The sequence below is a fragment of the Cynocephalus volans genome, chromosome X (genome assembly GCF_027409185.1).
Source record: "Cynocephalus volans isolate mCynVol1 chromosome X, mCynVol1.pri, whole genome shotgun sequence".
Taxonomy (NCBI): domain Eukaryota; kingdom Metazoa; phylum Chordata; class Mammalia; order Dermoptera; family Cynocephalidae; genus Cynocephalus; species Cynocephalus volans.
The window spans coordinates 10,251,731-10,265,213 of record NC_084478.1 but is presented as its reverse complement, the minus strand read 5'-3'; the positions used below and the strand labels follow the sequence as shown (position 1 = coordinate 10,265,213).

Sequence of the window (13,483 nt, the reverse complement as noted above, 5' to 3'; positions counted from 1 at the left end):
AAATTAGAAAATCCATAAAAATACAAAGAAACAACAGAACCACACAAATTTCACTTTACCATTAACTCAAGATTCTGAACTCCTGGGCAGGGTACAGCAGTTCTTTCAGTATCAAGTCAGCCTTTTTTGTTTTGTTTTGTTGGCTGCTGTCTGGAAACTTCTCAGAACTGCTTTCGCTGTATCCCATAGGTTCTGGTATGTTGCGTTTTCATTTTCCTTGGTCTCCAGGAATTTTTAAATGTCCTCTTTAATTTCTTCTTTGACCCATTTGTTGTTTAAGAGCAAGTTGTTTAAGTTCCATGTATTTGTACAGTTTCCAGGGCACCTTTTGTTATTGATTTATTGTTTTATTCCATTGTGGTTTCACAAAATAAATGGTATCATTTCAATTTTTTAATTTCATTATTTATAATAAAAAATTGTTTTTTCTTTTTGGTGGCTGGCTGGTACAGGGATTGAACCCTGGACCTTGGTGTTATCAGCACCATGCTCTAAACAAATGCGCAGACCAGCCAGCCTCCTTAATTTATTTTTCTTAATTGACCCAAGAGAATGGAATATATTTATGGAGTACAAAATGATATTTGGGTACATTCATACTGTGGGCAATGATCATATCAGGATCTTAGTATATCCATCATTTCAGACATTTGTCACTCCTTTGTGTTAGGAACATTCAGCATGAGTTTGACTAGCTATTCAAGGATGCACACTGCTTTGTGGTTAACTGTACTCTCCTTATATTACCGTTAAACACTAGATCCCATTCTTCCTAACTCTATACTAGTTTGTATCCACTGACCACCCTCTCTCCTTCCCCCTGACCCTTTCCCCACCAATTTCTAGTAACCACTGTTGTACTGTCTACTTCTGTGAGATCAACTGGTTTAGCTTCCACAAATGAGTGAGAACATGTGGTATTTTTTTCTCTCTGTGGGCCAGGCTTATTTCACTTAACATAATTTTGTCCAAGCTCATCCCTGTTGCTGCAAATGGCAGAATTTCATTCTTTTTTATGGCTGAGTAGATTTTCATTGTGCATGTATTCCACATTTTCTTTATCTAATCATCAGTTGAAGGACATCTAGGTTGCTTCCAACTCCTGGCTGTTGTGAATATAGCCACGATAAACATGGGAGTGTAGGTGTCCCTTCGACATGTTCATTCCTGTTCCTTTGGGCACATATCCAGCAGTGGGATTGCTGGATTGTGTGGTAGCGCTATCTGTAGTTGTTTGAGAAATCTCCATACTGTTTTCTATAATGGTTGTATTAATTTACATTCCCACCAACAGTGAATGAGTTCCCCTTTCTCCACATCCTAGTCAGTACATTTTATTTTCTGTCTTTTTGATAATAGCCATTTTAACTGCGGTGAGATGATATCTCATGGTAGTTTTGATTTGCATTTCTCTGATGATTAGTGATGTTGAGCATTTTTTGTATATCTTCTTTCAAAAAAATGTCTATTGAGTTCCTTTGCCCATTTTTAAATCAGATAATTTATTTTTTTACTTTTGAGTCATTTGAGCTCTTTGTATATTCTGGATATTAATCCTTTATTGGATGCACAATTTGCACATATTTTCTCCCATTCTACAGGTTCTCAGTTCACTTTGTTGACTATTTTCTTTGTTGCGCTGAAGCTTTTAGTTTCATATAATCCCATTTGGTAATTTTTGCTTTTGTTCCCTGTGCTTCTGAAGTATTTTCATAAAATCTTACCCAGACCTGTGTCCTGAAGTGTTTCCCGTATGTTTTCTTCTAGAAGTTTTGTTGATTCTGGTCTTACATTTAAGCCTTTAATCTGTTTTGAGTTGATTTTGGTATATTGTGAGAAGGAGGTGTCTAGTTTTTATTCTTCTGCATATAGATCTCCAATTTTCCTAGCACCGTTTATTGAAGAAACTGTCCTTTCCCCAATGTGTGTTCTTGGCTCCCTTGTCAACATCAGTTGGCTGTAGGTACATGGATTTATTTCTGAATTCTCTTTTCTGTTACATTGGCCTGTGTGTTTGTTTTTGTGCCAGTACCATGCTGTTTTGATTGCTATAGCTTTGGGGTATATATTGAAGTCAGGGAGTGTGATCCCTCCCACATTGTTCTTTTTGCTTGGGATTGCTTTGGCTATTTGGGGACATATCGCTGTGTTAGTTCACAGGTTGGGGGTGTGCACATGCACTCTGTGGGACAGTTGTCTCAGGAGTTGGCTCACTGGGGATGTAGTTGCTGCATTGATTCACAGGATGGGGGTGTGGGCATATGGTGTGTCAGGATCTCTGGCACTGGTTTGCCAATGGCAGGGTCTCTGTGCTGCTTCTCTGACCCAAGGTGGGCTCACCGGGAGCATGTCAGCCAAGCTGTTTGTCACTAAGATGAACGTGCATGTGATGGCTCTAAGACTCAGGAGTGGTTCTTCCAGGGAAATGACAGCTGAGCTGTTTCTCTCAGTCAGGGGCATGGATGTTCTTTGCCTCAACTAGCTGAATGTCGGTCTGCCAGTGGTTCTTCTGCCGTTTCATTTCTTGGGTCCTGATGTGAGGTCATGCTTCACTCCATCGTTCAGGAGCTGGTCTGCCAAGGGTGGAGGTGCTGACCTGCTTTTCAGATAGTGAGCGAGGGCAGTAGCTGGGGCTGCTGTGGGGGCCCATTCAGCTACTTCTTGCACAGTTGCTAAGGCCTCTAGGCAGGCCTGCAACGAGGGGACCCAACCAGCTGCTTCTCAAATGGTGGGTGGGACTGCTAGGCAGGCCTGCAGAGAGGGGGCCTGCCCAGCTTCTTCCTGGGTGGTTGGCGGGGCCACTAGGAATGCCTGCAGTGAAGGGGCTCATCCAGCTGCTTTGGGAACTGTTGGAAAGTGTGTTGGGTCCGACTATTCAGGAAAGAACTGCCTGGCCACATTTTCTACGAGGGCATGGATGCACTCTACTTCCACCAGCCCAGAGACATATTCATTAGGGTAGAGATCAATGAGCTGTTTTTCCAGGTTGGGGGCTCACGTGCACACAACTCTATCAGCTGGCAGGGCTGGGGGTGAGAGGGAGAAATAGGGAGTGGTACACCTGAGCAGGGTCTACCCATCTTATTTCTGGCTGGGGAGGTGGGGGTGGATCCGTTCAGCAGTTCTAGGGCTGGCTTCTCAGACTGCTGAACTAGAGTCACCGCCATTTTGAGCCCAGTCTTGAAGCCAGGATCAGGGCATTGTAGCCTCTCCTGTGAGTGCTCTGGGAGAAGGGTAGAGCCTTAAGTCTGGGGAAGCTCTGTGGCTACTGGCGCCATGGCAGGGTGTGCTCTCATTAGGGCTCTGGTTTCAAGATGCTGCTGTCTGGCATTGGCTTGGGACATGAGGATGGGGTGGGAGAGCACAGTCTGTGCTAGTGTTCTACAGTGATGCAGTGTGTGTATTCTAGGCAGCTCTCTACATTTTGGCTCCAGGGTTTTCCTGCCAAAGGATCTTCTGGCCTCTGTGGTGAGGGTGGGGGTTGGTGTGGGTCCTCTGCCTATGTTTTTCCCACAAGAGAAAATTCCTCCTGTGTCAGCGACATGGCAGCTGCGGCCATGTGCCTCTCTCTGCTCTCTCTGCTGCCATTCTGGGCATTCACGCTCAATGGGGATCTCACCAGTCTCTGCTGTACTCCTACACTCTCCCACAGATGTGCCCATCAATGTTTAGCTGTTAGTCATTCTGGTCCTTTCCTGTTGGGGGAATGCACCCTGGGCACCTCTGCTCCACCATCTTGCCCCTCCTCTCTCTCCTTCATATTTGAAGTTTAGTTTTGCTGGATAGAGAATTCTCGGTTGACAGCTTTTATTCCTTCATCACCTTGAATATATCATTCCACTCTCTCCTGGCCTGCAGGGTTTCTACTGAGAAATCTTCTGAGAGCTGTATTGGGGCTCTACTGAATGTTATAGATTTCTTTTCTCTTGCTACTTTCAGTATTCTTTCTTGATCTTTGGTTTTTGAGGATTTGACCGTGATGTGCCTTGGGGTGCTGCTCCTCTTTGGATTGAATTTGATTGGTCACCTCTGAGCTTCCTGCATCTGGATGCTGTCATCTTTATCCATACTTGAGAAGTTTTCAGCCATTATTTCCTTAGATATGCTTTCTAAGTCTCCTTCTTTTTCCTCTCCTTTGGGTACACCTAGCATATGGAAGTTATTTTGCTTGAAGGTGTCCCCTAGAGACTGTAATTCTGTTTCATTTTTTTCTTATTCTTTTTTTCCTTTTGCTCCTCTGATTGGGTATTTTGTAGATTCTGTCTTCAAGCTCACTGATTCTTTCCTGTGTTTGATCAAGTCTGCTGTCAGAGCTTTCTATCAAGTTTTTCCATTCAGATAGCATATTCTTTATTTCTAGAAGTTCTATTTGGTTTTAAAAATTGATTCTATTTATTTATTTACTTTATTTATTATTATTATTTTTGGCAGCTGGCTGGTAGGGATCTGAACCCTTTATCTTGGAGTTACAAGGCAGTGCTCTAACCAACTGGGCTGATCAGCCAGCCCTAAAAATCAATTCTATTTCTTTGTTGCATTTCTCATTTTGCTCCTGGATTGTTTTCCAAATATTATTTAATTTTCTATCTGTATTTTCTTATGACTTCCTGAACATTTTAAAGAGGATTATTCTGAATTCTGTATGAAGACATTTCACAAATCTGCTGTTTTTCTGGATCCATTGCTGGAACTTTGTTGGTTTCCTTTGGGGTGTCATATTTCTGTGTCCTTTCTTGATCCTTGTGTCTTTACATTGATGTCCGCACATTTGAGGAGATAGTTACCTCTTTCAGTTTTTAAAGCTGTTCTTTGGGTGCTTTTATACCTTTACTGCTCAGTATCAGCACTTTGCCTCTCATCTGTTTTTTCTGTTCTGTGGTGGATTAATAGCAACCATCACCACTTCATCACTGCACTGGAACTAATGTGCTGTCCTGCTGTGTAGGGGATGAATTACATCCCCCCAAAACTCAATGAAGCTTGAGTTGCACACCCTGAGTTTTATGTATTAGAAACTTAGCCCCCACTGTGACTGTTAACAGAGTGGGAAATCCTGTAATGGTAATTATAAGGTGGGGACTTGAAGAGGTGATTGGGTTGTAGGACCCTGCAGCAGTGAATGGATTAAAAATTGTGGTGAGGGGTGTGGTTCTTGGTGTCTTAAAAGGAGGGGAGAGGGCTGGCCCTTGGCTCACTCAGGAGAGCGTGGTGCTGATAACAGCAAGGCCATGGGTTTGGATCCCATATAGGGATGGCAAGTTGGCTCACTGGGAGAGTGTGGTGCTGACAACACCAAGTTAAGGGTTAAGATCCCCTTACTGGTCATCTTAAAATAAAAAAAGGAGAGGAGAGTCTGTCTTTCTCTCTCTCTGCTCTCTCTGCTTCCACCATCCTGCAATGTGAGACCCCTGGGTCACTGTCATCACCACCAGATGGAGTTTGGACTTCCCAGCCTCAGAAACTGTAAGCAATACATTTCATTTTCTTTATAAATCACCCAGTTTCAGGTATTTTGATATATGCAGCATAAATGGACTAATACATGCTGTTAATTCAGAAATCGGGGATTCTCCCTGAGGGGACCAGGACTTGAATGTGTGCCTAGACTAAATTGCTGTGTTGCTGTTGTTTCTCAGACTGGGGGAAATTTTTCATGCAAACTGAATTTTAATTGTCAGTGTTTTAGTCACTTGCAGGTCATGTGGGGTTTCCACTAACCCAACTGGACTGTGTGAAAAATCCAGTCTGGGACTGAGTCTTTCCCAGGATCTGTGCCCCCTGCAGTTCTATCACACTGACGAGTGTCCACGTTGTGGTGCCCATGATGATCAGGAGGCAGATCAGCTGCCAATGCCGCACCCCAATGCTCCCCTGGTGGATCACCACTCCACATGCCTTGGCACTCCAAATGTTTCCCATGGGGCAGGCCCTTCACGAGTCCCCTGCAAACACTCACAGACCTCTGGGCAAATTAGACACCCACCTCCTACTCTCTCCTCTCACCTATGAGACAGCAGATCCAGTGGCTCTCTCAGTGTACGGTGCTGTGCTTGTCCTGAAGGTGGGAGATGGCACTCTCTGAAGTGACTCCTTTCTCCTGTCAGCTGCAGCCCCTCTTTCCTGTGTGGGTGCAGGGGAAGCTTATGAGTTGCTTTGCTGGACTATGAAGTGGAATGGGGCACTCCAAAACGAGATGTGTGTGTGTGTGTGTGTGTGTGTGTGTGTGTGTGTGCGTGTGTGTGTGTGTACACTCATACATACTTTTTCTCCCCAACAGTCATGGCAACCTTCTCCTCTGCAGACTCCAAGGAGCTGTATGCAAAGGGCACTGCGGTGGCTTTGTCATTTCCAGGTAGCTGCTCCATGTGCTGTGCCACATTGGCCCAGAGAATGGCTGTGACTGACTCGAGTGATCCTCTCCTGCCACTCACTGTGGCTTTCCATGCCCTCATGGACTCAGTGGGTCTGCCCTCCTCTTCCCCCAATTTCCAGTGGTTTCAAGATGGCCGTTTTTGTGTTTTAATGGTTGTAAGTTGGTCTCCTCTGGGGGGCACGGAGAGCAATGCTGGGAACCATCTATTCCACCATCTTGATGGTATCACTCTAAGGTTTTGTTTTTGATTGTTGTTTTGCTGTGCAGTATTTTTAAATTATTAAGTGGTAAAATTTGTAAATCTTTCCTTTTCAGTTTCTGGACAAAGTTCACTTAATATAAGGAAAATCGTTTATTTATTTATTGATTTTCCCCACTAAGTTTATTAATATTATTATTTTTTTTACATTCTATAATGTTGTTGTGGAGCAGCTGGGTGGACGGGGAGAGGGGAAAGGGGAAGAAAATGAGGTGCGAGAGGGTGGAAGAGGGAGGGGCAGAGTTGAGGCCTGTGGCGCCCCCCTCATTCCTGCAGGGGACACCAGGGGGCTTCCAGCGGTGGCCCAGTCATTGCTGAGCTGGGTGCAGATGTCAGAGGGGTGTGGCTGAAGCCCTTGCTCCCCAGTGCCCCAGCTTGGGAGCCTGGGGCGCTTCCTGTGGCAACTCAGTGGTGGTCGCTGCCAGGTCGTGGGTGCTTGTGGGCCGTGGCCGAGGCCCAAGGCCCCCCATCCCTGGGACTGGTGGCGGGTGTCAGGGGGCATGGCTGAGGCCCCCAGCCATTCCCACTCCCTGCTGGCTGTTCTCCCAAATGCTGGCGTATTTTCAGGGTTGTGTGCGAGCAGTGGGGCTAGCCAGGAAAGTCCTGGAAATGCAAAGGGGCTGCAAGAAGGTGCGCATGTGGGAACATGAGCGCTTTGTGCTGCCAGCATAGGAGGAGTTCACGGACCAGGGCACAGGGACACTCATCACTATTCTGTAGAATAAAATGTGACATGTGCAGGGACCCTCCCAGTGAAGGGTGATGCGGTGGGTGAGGTAGACCAGGAAGCATCTCTTGGAGCAGGTGACCTTTGAGAGGGGTTTTCAGAACGGGCAAGGTTTCCGCTGGCAGAGATGAGAGTGAAGCATTCCAGGAGAGGACGGTGTGTGGACAAGCCCCAGAGGGGAAAACTTGCAGACCCGAGGGCTGGGCATGGCTGGTGTGGAGGAGACGCATCGCGGGGAGTGCAGAGAATCCAGCCTAGGAAGGGGCGCTGGCAGCGCGTCATGAAGGGCCGCAGTGCCGGGTGCAGCGCTCTGAACGTTACTGTGACCCGACAGAGAGGTCCTGGAAGACTCTCCTTTGTATTTGCTATGGCGTGCCTGATTGGGAGCTGGAGTGACAGATAACGGCATCTGTCTGTCTGCCTGCCTCTCTCTCTCTTTTAAATATAGACTATTTTTAGAGCAGTTTTAGGTACATAGAAAAATTAAGGAGAAAGTACAGAGAGTCCACTCAGACTCCCTGCACCCACACATGCACAGCCTCCCCAGTTATCAATGTTCCCCACCAGGACGACATTAGTTACAATCTACGACCCTATGTTGACCCACCATCATCACTCAAAGTCCATAGTTGTCATGAGGGTCACTCTTGCTGTTGCACATTCTCTGGGTTTGGACAAATGCATAATGACATGTACCCACCTTTACAGTGTCATGCCGAGCAGTTTCACTGCCCTAAAAGTCCTCTGGGCCCCACCTGTCCATCCCTGCCTCCCTCCACCCCTGCGACCACTGATCTTATTACTCTTCCCATAGTTTGGCCTTGTCCACTCTTTTTTTGATGACTCAAGTGAAGTAGTGAAAAGGAGGTAAAGAGTAGAGCAAAGAGTTTGATCTGAGACTGACTGTGCACAACTGAGGTAACACACCACTCCAGACCAGACATATTGCCATTTCCAGAATGTGCTAGAGTTGGGATCATACAGTATGTAACCTTGTCAGATGGCTTCCTTGCTTCCAGGTTTTGGCAACTATGAATAAAGCTGCTTTAAACATCCATGTGCAGGTTTTTGTGTGGATATGTTTTAAGCTCTTTTGGATAAATACCAAGGAGCACAAGTGCTGGATCATAAGCATCCATCTCTTTTATTCAGGAAGATCCCAATTTCCTGTGTTAATGGAAGGCGGGGGAAATGGGAGGTTTCCCACGCAGATAGGCTTAGGAATGACGGGACCGGATGCCAAGCCAAGGAAGAGACAGTGCTATGGAGAAATTAAAATAACTGAAAATGAAGAAATACTCTTTTGAAAAACCCTTGATCAACGACTCTAATACCAAATAATTTTATATTTCAAACTGTTTACCTTTTGAAAATAAAATTGCAAAAATAAATACTTTTCCAACTGGCAAAAATTCTCCCATGCCCGCACACCTGTCACAACCTGCCAGTCATCCCACCTAGCCCTGCACTGGCCACAGGTTTTCTGTCAGGCCTACTTTAATGGTAGGTACTCGTCTGCATTAATTAAGGGTGAAAAATTGCAGCCCAGTTATCAAGTGACCCGATTTAGCAAGCAGCTGCCTTCTGCTTGGTTGACAAAGGAGTCAACTCATGTTTGCAGTTGGGCTGGCATGAGCTGTGGCAAATCCTTCAAGATTTCCATCTACCAAGACAGCTCTGTCTTCGCCGAGAGACACGGTTCTGCCAGAATAACTTGGGCCTGGAGAGCAAGATGGGAAGTGGTGTGCTCGTCTGGTTCAAAACACGGGGCTCTCGGTCTCCGTGGCTGGCCACGTCTGTTCCCTGGTGACTCTGTGCATTCCTCAGAGGTCGACTTTCACCTTGGGTTTCCTGGGGAGTGAGAGGTACATGCTGGGCCTTTGGGAAACACGTGTGACTCAAGACACAGGTGACAGCAGTGTGTGCCAGGGCCACAGCAGCCCATGGAACCTGGCTGCAGACTCTGCGTGGCTCGCATCCTCCTGTGTGTCGCTGGGGCTGCTGGTTCTCTGGGGCTTGTGGCGACCCTCCTGGGACTGATGTGGCTGGGGTACTGGGGCCACCGAGGAAGTTCTTGGGGAGAAGCACAACCATCGCTGGGGAGCTCTGCTGTTCCTGGCCAGTCTCGCCACTTTAGTGCCCGTGTCCTACATGTCCATGCCACTGTGCAGAGGTCCTGGGGCTCTGACCTCCCCACCTACGTGTCCCAGTGGGAATACCTCAATGCCATGTTTAGCGGTTGGATTGGTGGATTTTTCCTTTAGACTGGACATCTTCTTTTGATCATGTCACAGCTTTATGCCAACAGATTGGCTGACAAACCAACCTCTTTGCCTCCAAAACCAGGCTTTTTGAGAAAAGTGCCTTTTGGTAATGTAGACTTTGTTTGAACATGGACCATTGATCTCAAGCTTCCTTACAGTGTTTCCAGTGCAGGGCTTGTTCTGCTCATTTTCTAGAAACTGAATTTCTTTCTCGCCTCGTCTCCGCCTTCTTGTTTCTCCAACCAAGGATTGGCCTGATTCTATCATCTTGCTGCTCTCCATTAAATATCAACTAAAAAGTTGCCTGGATGGGGTGAATTTATGCTGAATTTTCCTACTTCAAAATCAAGTATCACACTTGACTTTGAAAGTCCGCTTATCCTGTGCCTGCAAAGGATCCCATGCCATCATTAACACGGGAGGTGCAAAGGCGATGTTGAAAACCATCGGTGCTGCTAGCACGTTAGGAAATGGGAAGGCACAGCACTGCTGCCTTAGTTGTAGCAGTCTTGATGCAAACTTTATCTATAATCACTGAAGAGTTAGTGTTCTTTTCTTTTTAGCATTGCTTTTGTCCATGAAAATTTTATTTATTTATTTATTTTCCAATAGTTTATTTTGTCAATATACAATGTGGTTGATTATTGTGGCCCATTACTGGCTCCCTCTGCCCCCTCCTTCCCAACAATGTTCTTTCTGTTCACTTCTTCTATCAATTTCAAAGAATTGTAATTGTTGTGTCTTCTCCCCCCCCCCCAGTTTTTTTTGTGTGTATTTATTTGTTTTTAGCTCCCACAAATAAGTGAGAACATGTGATATTTCTATGTCTGTGTCTGACTTGTTTCACTTAATATAATTCTCTCTAGGTCCATCCATGTCGTTGCAAATGGCAGAATTTCATTCCTTTTTATAGCAGAGTATTCCTCCATTGTGTAGATATACCACAGTTTCCTTATCCACTCATCTGATGCAGGGCATTTTGGCTGGTTCCAACTCTTAGCTATTATAAAGAGTGCTGCGATGAACATTGGGGAACAGGTATACCTTCGACTTGATCATTTCCATTCCTCTGGGTATATTCCCAGCAGTGGGATAGCTGCGTCATATGATATATTTATCTGCAATTGTTAGAGGAACCTCCATACCATTTTCCATAGAGGCTGCACCATTTCGCTGTCCCACCAACAGTGTAAAAGATTTTCTTTTCCTCCACAACCTGGCCGGCATTTATTGTTCAGAGTCTTTTGGATTTTAGCCATCCTAACTGGGGTGAGATGGTATCTCAGCGTGGTTTGGATTTGCATTTCCCAAATGCTGACTGATGTTGAGCATTTTTTTATATGTCTGTTGGCCATTCATATATCTTCCTTAGAGAAATGCCTATTTAGCTCTATTGCCCATTATTTAATTGGGTTGCTTGTTCTTTTCTTGTAAATTTGTTTGAGTTACTTGTACATTCTGGATATTAATCCTTTGTCAGATGTATATTTTGTAAATATTTTCTCCCACTCTGTTGGTTGTTTTTTTACCTCTGTTAATTGTTTCTTTTGATGTGCAGAAGCTTTTTCGTTTGATATAATCTCATTTGTTTATTTTTCCTTTGGTTGCCCACTCTTTTCGGTTCATATTCATGAAGTCTGTGTCCAGTCCTACTTCCTGAAGTGTTTCTAAGTTTTCTTTAAGAAGTTTTATTGTTTCAGGGTATATATTTAATTTTTAATCAATTTTGAGTTGACTTTAGTGTATGTGAAAGGTATGGGTCTAATTTAATTCACCTGCATGTTGATATCCAGTTCTCTCAGCACCATTTGCTGAAGAGGCAGTCTCTTCCCCAGTGTATAGGCTTGGTGCCTTTGTCAAAGATCAAATGGCTGTAGGTGTGTGGTTTGATTTCTGGATTCTCTATTCTATTCCATTGATCAGTGTGTCTGTTTTTATACCAGTACCATACTGTTTTGGTTATTATAGCTTTGTAGTATAGTTTAAATTCAGATAGTATTATGACTCCAGCTTTATTTTTTTTGCTCAGCATTGCTTTGGCTATGTGTGGTCTTTTGTTATTCCATATAAATGTCTGGATAGTTTTTTCCATTTCTGAGAAAAATGTTATTGGAATTTTGATGGGCATTGCGTTGAATTCGTATTTCATTTTGGGTAGTATGGACATTTTCACTATGCTGATTCTTCCAATCCAAGAGCATGGGATATCTTCCCATCTTCTTGTATCCTCTCTAATTTCTCTCAGCAGTGGTTTGTTTTTCTTATTATAGAGATTTTTCACCTCCTTGGTTAACTCAATTCCTAAGTATTTTATTTTTTTGGTGGCTATTGTAAATGGCCAAGATTTCTTGATTTCTCTTTCTGCATGTTCACTATTGGAGAAAAGAAATGCTACTGATTTCTGTGTGTTGATTTTGTATGCTGCTATTTTGCTGAAATCCTTTATCAACTCCAAGAGTTTTTTTGTAGAGGCTTTAGGCTGTTTGATATATAGGATCATGTCATCTGCAAACAGGGACAGTTCAACTTCACCTTTTCCAATTTGGATGTCCTTTATTTCCTTCTCTTCTCTGATTGCTCTGGCTAGTACTTCCAACACTATGTTGAATAGGAGTGGTGAGAGTGGGCATCCTTGTCTAGTTCTTGTTCTCAAAGGAATAACTTTCAGCTTTTTCCCATTCACGATGTTATTGGCAGTGGGTTTATCATATATGGCTTTAATTATGTTGAGATAATTTCCATCTATACCTAACTTATAGAGGGTCTTTGTCATGAATGAATGTTGAATTTTATCAAATGCTTTTTCGGCATCTATAGAGATGACCATATGGTCCTTGTGTTTGATTTTATTAATATGGTGTATCACATTTATTGATTTGCGTATGTTGAACCACCCTTGTATCCCTGGGATGAATCCCACTTGATCGTGATGAATAATTTTACGTATGTGTTGCTGCATTCTGTTTGCTAGTATTTTAGTGAGGATTTTTGCATCTATATTCATCAAGGATGTCAGCCTGTAATTATCTTCTTTGGTTGTATCTTTACCTGCTTTTGGTATCAGGATGATGCTTGCTTCATAGAATGAGTTTGGGAGATTTGCATCTGTTTCTATCTTTTGGAATAGTTTGTAAAGAATTGGTGTCAATTCCTCTTTGAATGTTTGGTAAAATTCTGCTGTGACTCCATCTGGTCCTGGGCTATTCTCTGTTGGGAGCCTTCTGATAATAGCTTCAATCTCCTTTATTGTTATTGGTCTGTTCAAATTTTCTACATCTTCATGGCTCAGTTTTGGGAGCTTGTGTGTGTCCAGAAATTTATCCATTTCCTCCAGATTTTCAAATTTGTTGGTGTATAGTTGTTTATAGTAGTCTCGAATGATTCCTTGAATTTCAGATGATGAATCAGTTGTAATGTCACCTTTCTCATTTCTAATTTTTGTTATTTGAATCTTCTCTCTACTTTTTTTTGTTAGCCATGCTAATAGTTTGTCAATTTTATTTATCTTTTCCAAAAACCAACTTTTTGATTCGTTGATCTTTTGTATTGTTTTTTGGGTTACAATTTCATTAAATTTTGCTTAGATTTTGATGATTTCTTTCCATCTGCTAACCTTAGGTATGGATTGTCCTTTTTTTTCTAGTTCTTTAAGGTGAAGTGTTAGGTAGTTCACTTGCCATCTTTCCTTTCTTCTGAAGTGAGCATTTAATGCGATAAATTTCCCCCATAGTAGTGCTTTTGCAGTATCCTACAGGTTTTGGTATGATGTATCATTGTTTTCATTTGTTTCAATATTTTTCTTAATTTCCTGCTTGATTTTTTCAGGGACCCACATGTCATTAACTAGAATGCTGTGTAAT

General features: G+C 43.6%; 2 protein-coding genes across 2 annotated transcripts in view; both read right to left on the bottom strand.

Moving 5' to 3' along the window:
- The window catches only part of LOC134367154 (G-protein coupled receptor 143-like), a 238,537-nt gene that overhangs the window by 133,166 nt on the left and 91,888 nt on the right, over positions 1 to 13,483 (bottom strand). The gene's annotated exons all lie outside the window — the stretch shown is intronic.
- LOC134367012 (protein Shroom2-like) overlaps positions 1 to 13,483 on the bottom strand; it is a 65,991-nt gene that overhangs the window by 25,075 nt on the left and 27,433 nt on the right. The window contains exons 2-3 of the mRNA XM_063083662.1: positions 6,992 to 7,110; positions 6,262 to 6,368 (exon numbers count right to left, since the gene is read on the bottom strand). Of these exons, the coding sequence (XP_062939732.1) occupies positions 6,262 to 6,368; positions 6,992 to 7,110 (226 nt within the window). The remainder of the gene's footprint in view (positions 1 to 6,261; positions 6,369 to 6,991; positions 7,111 to 13,483) is intronic.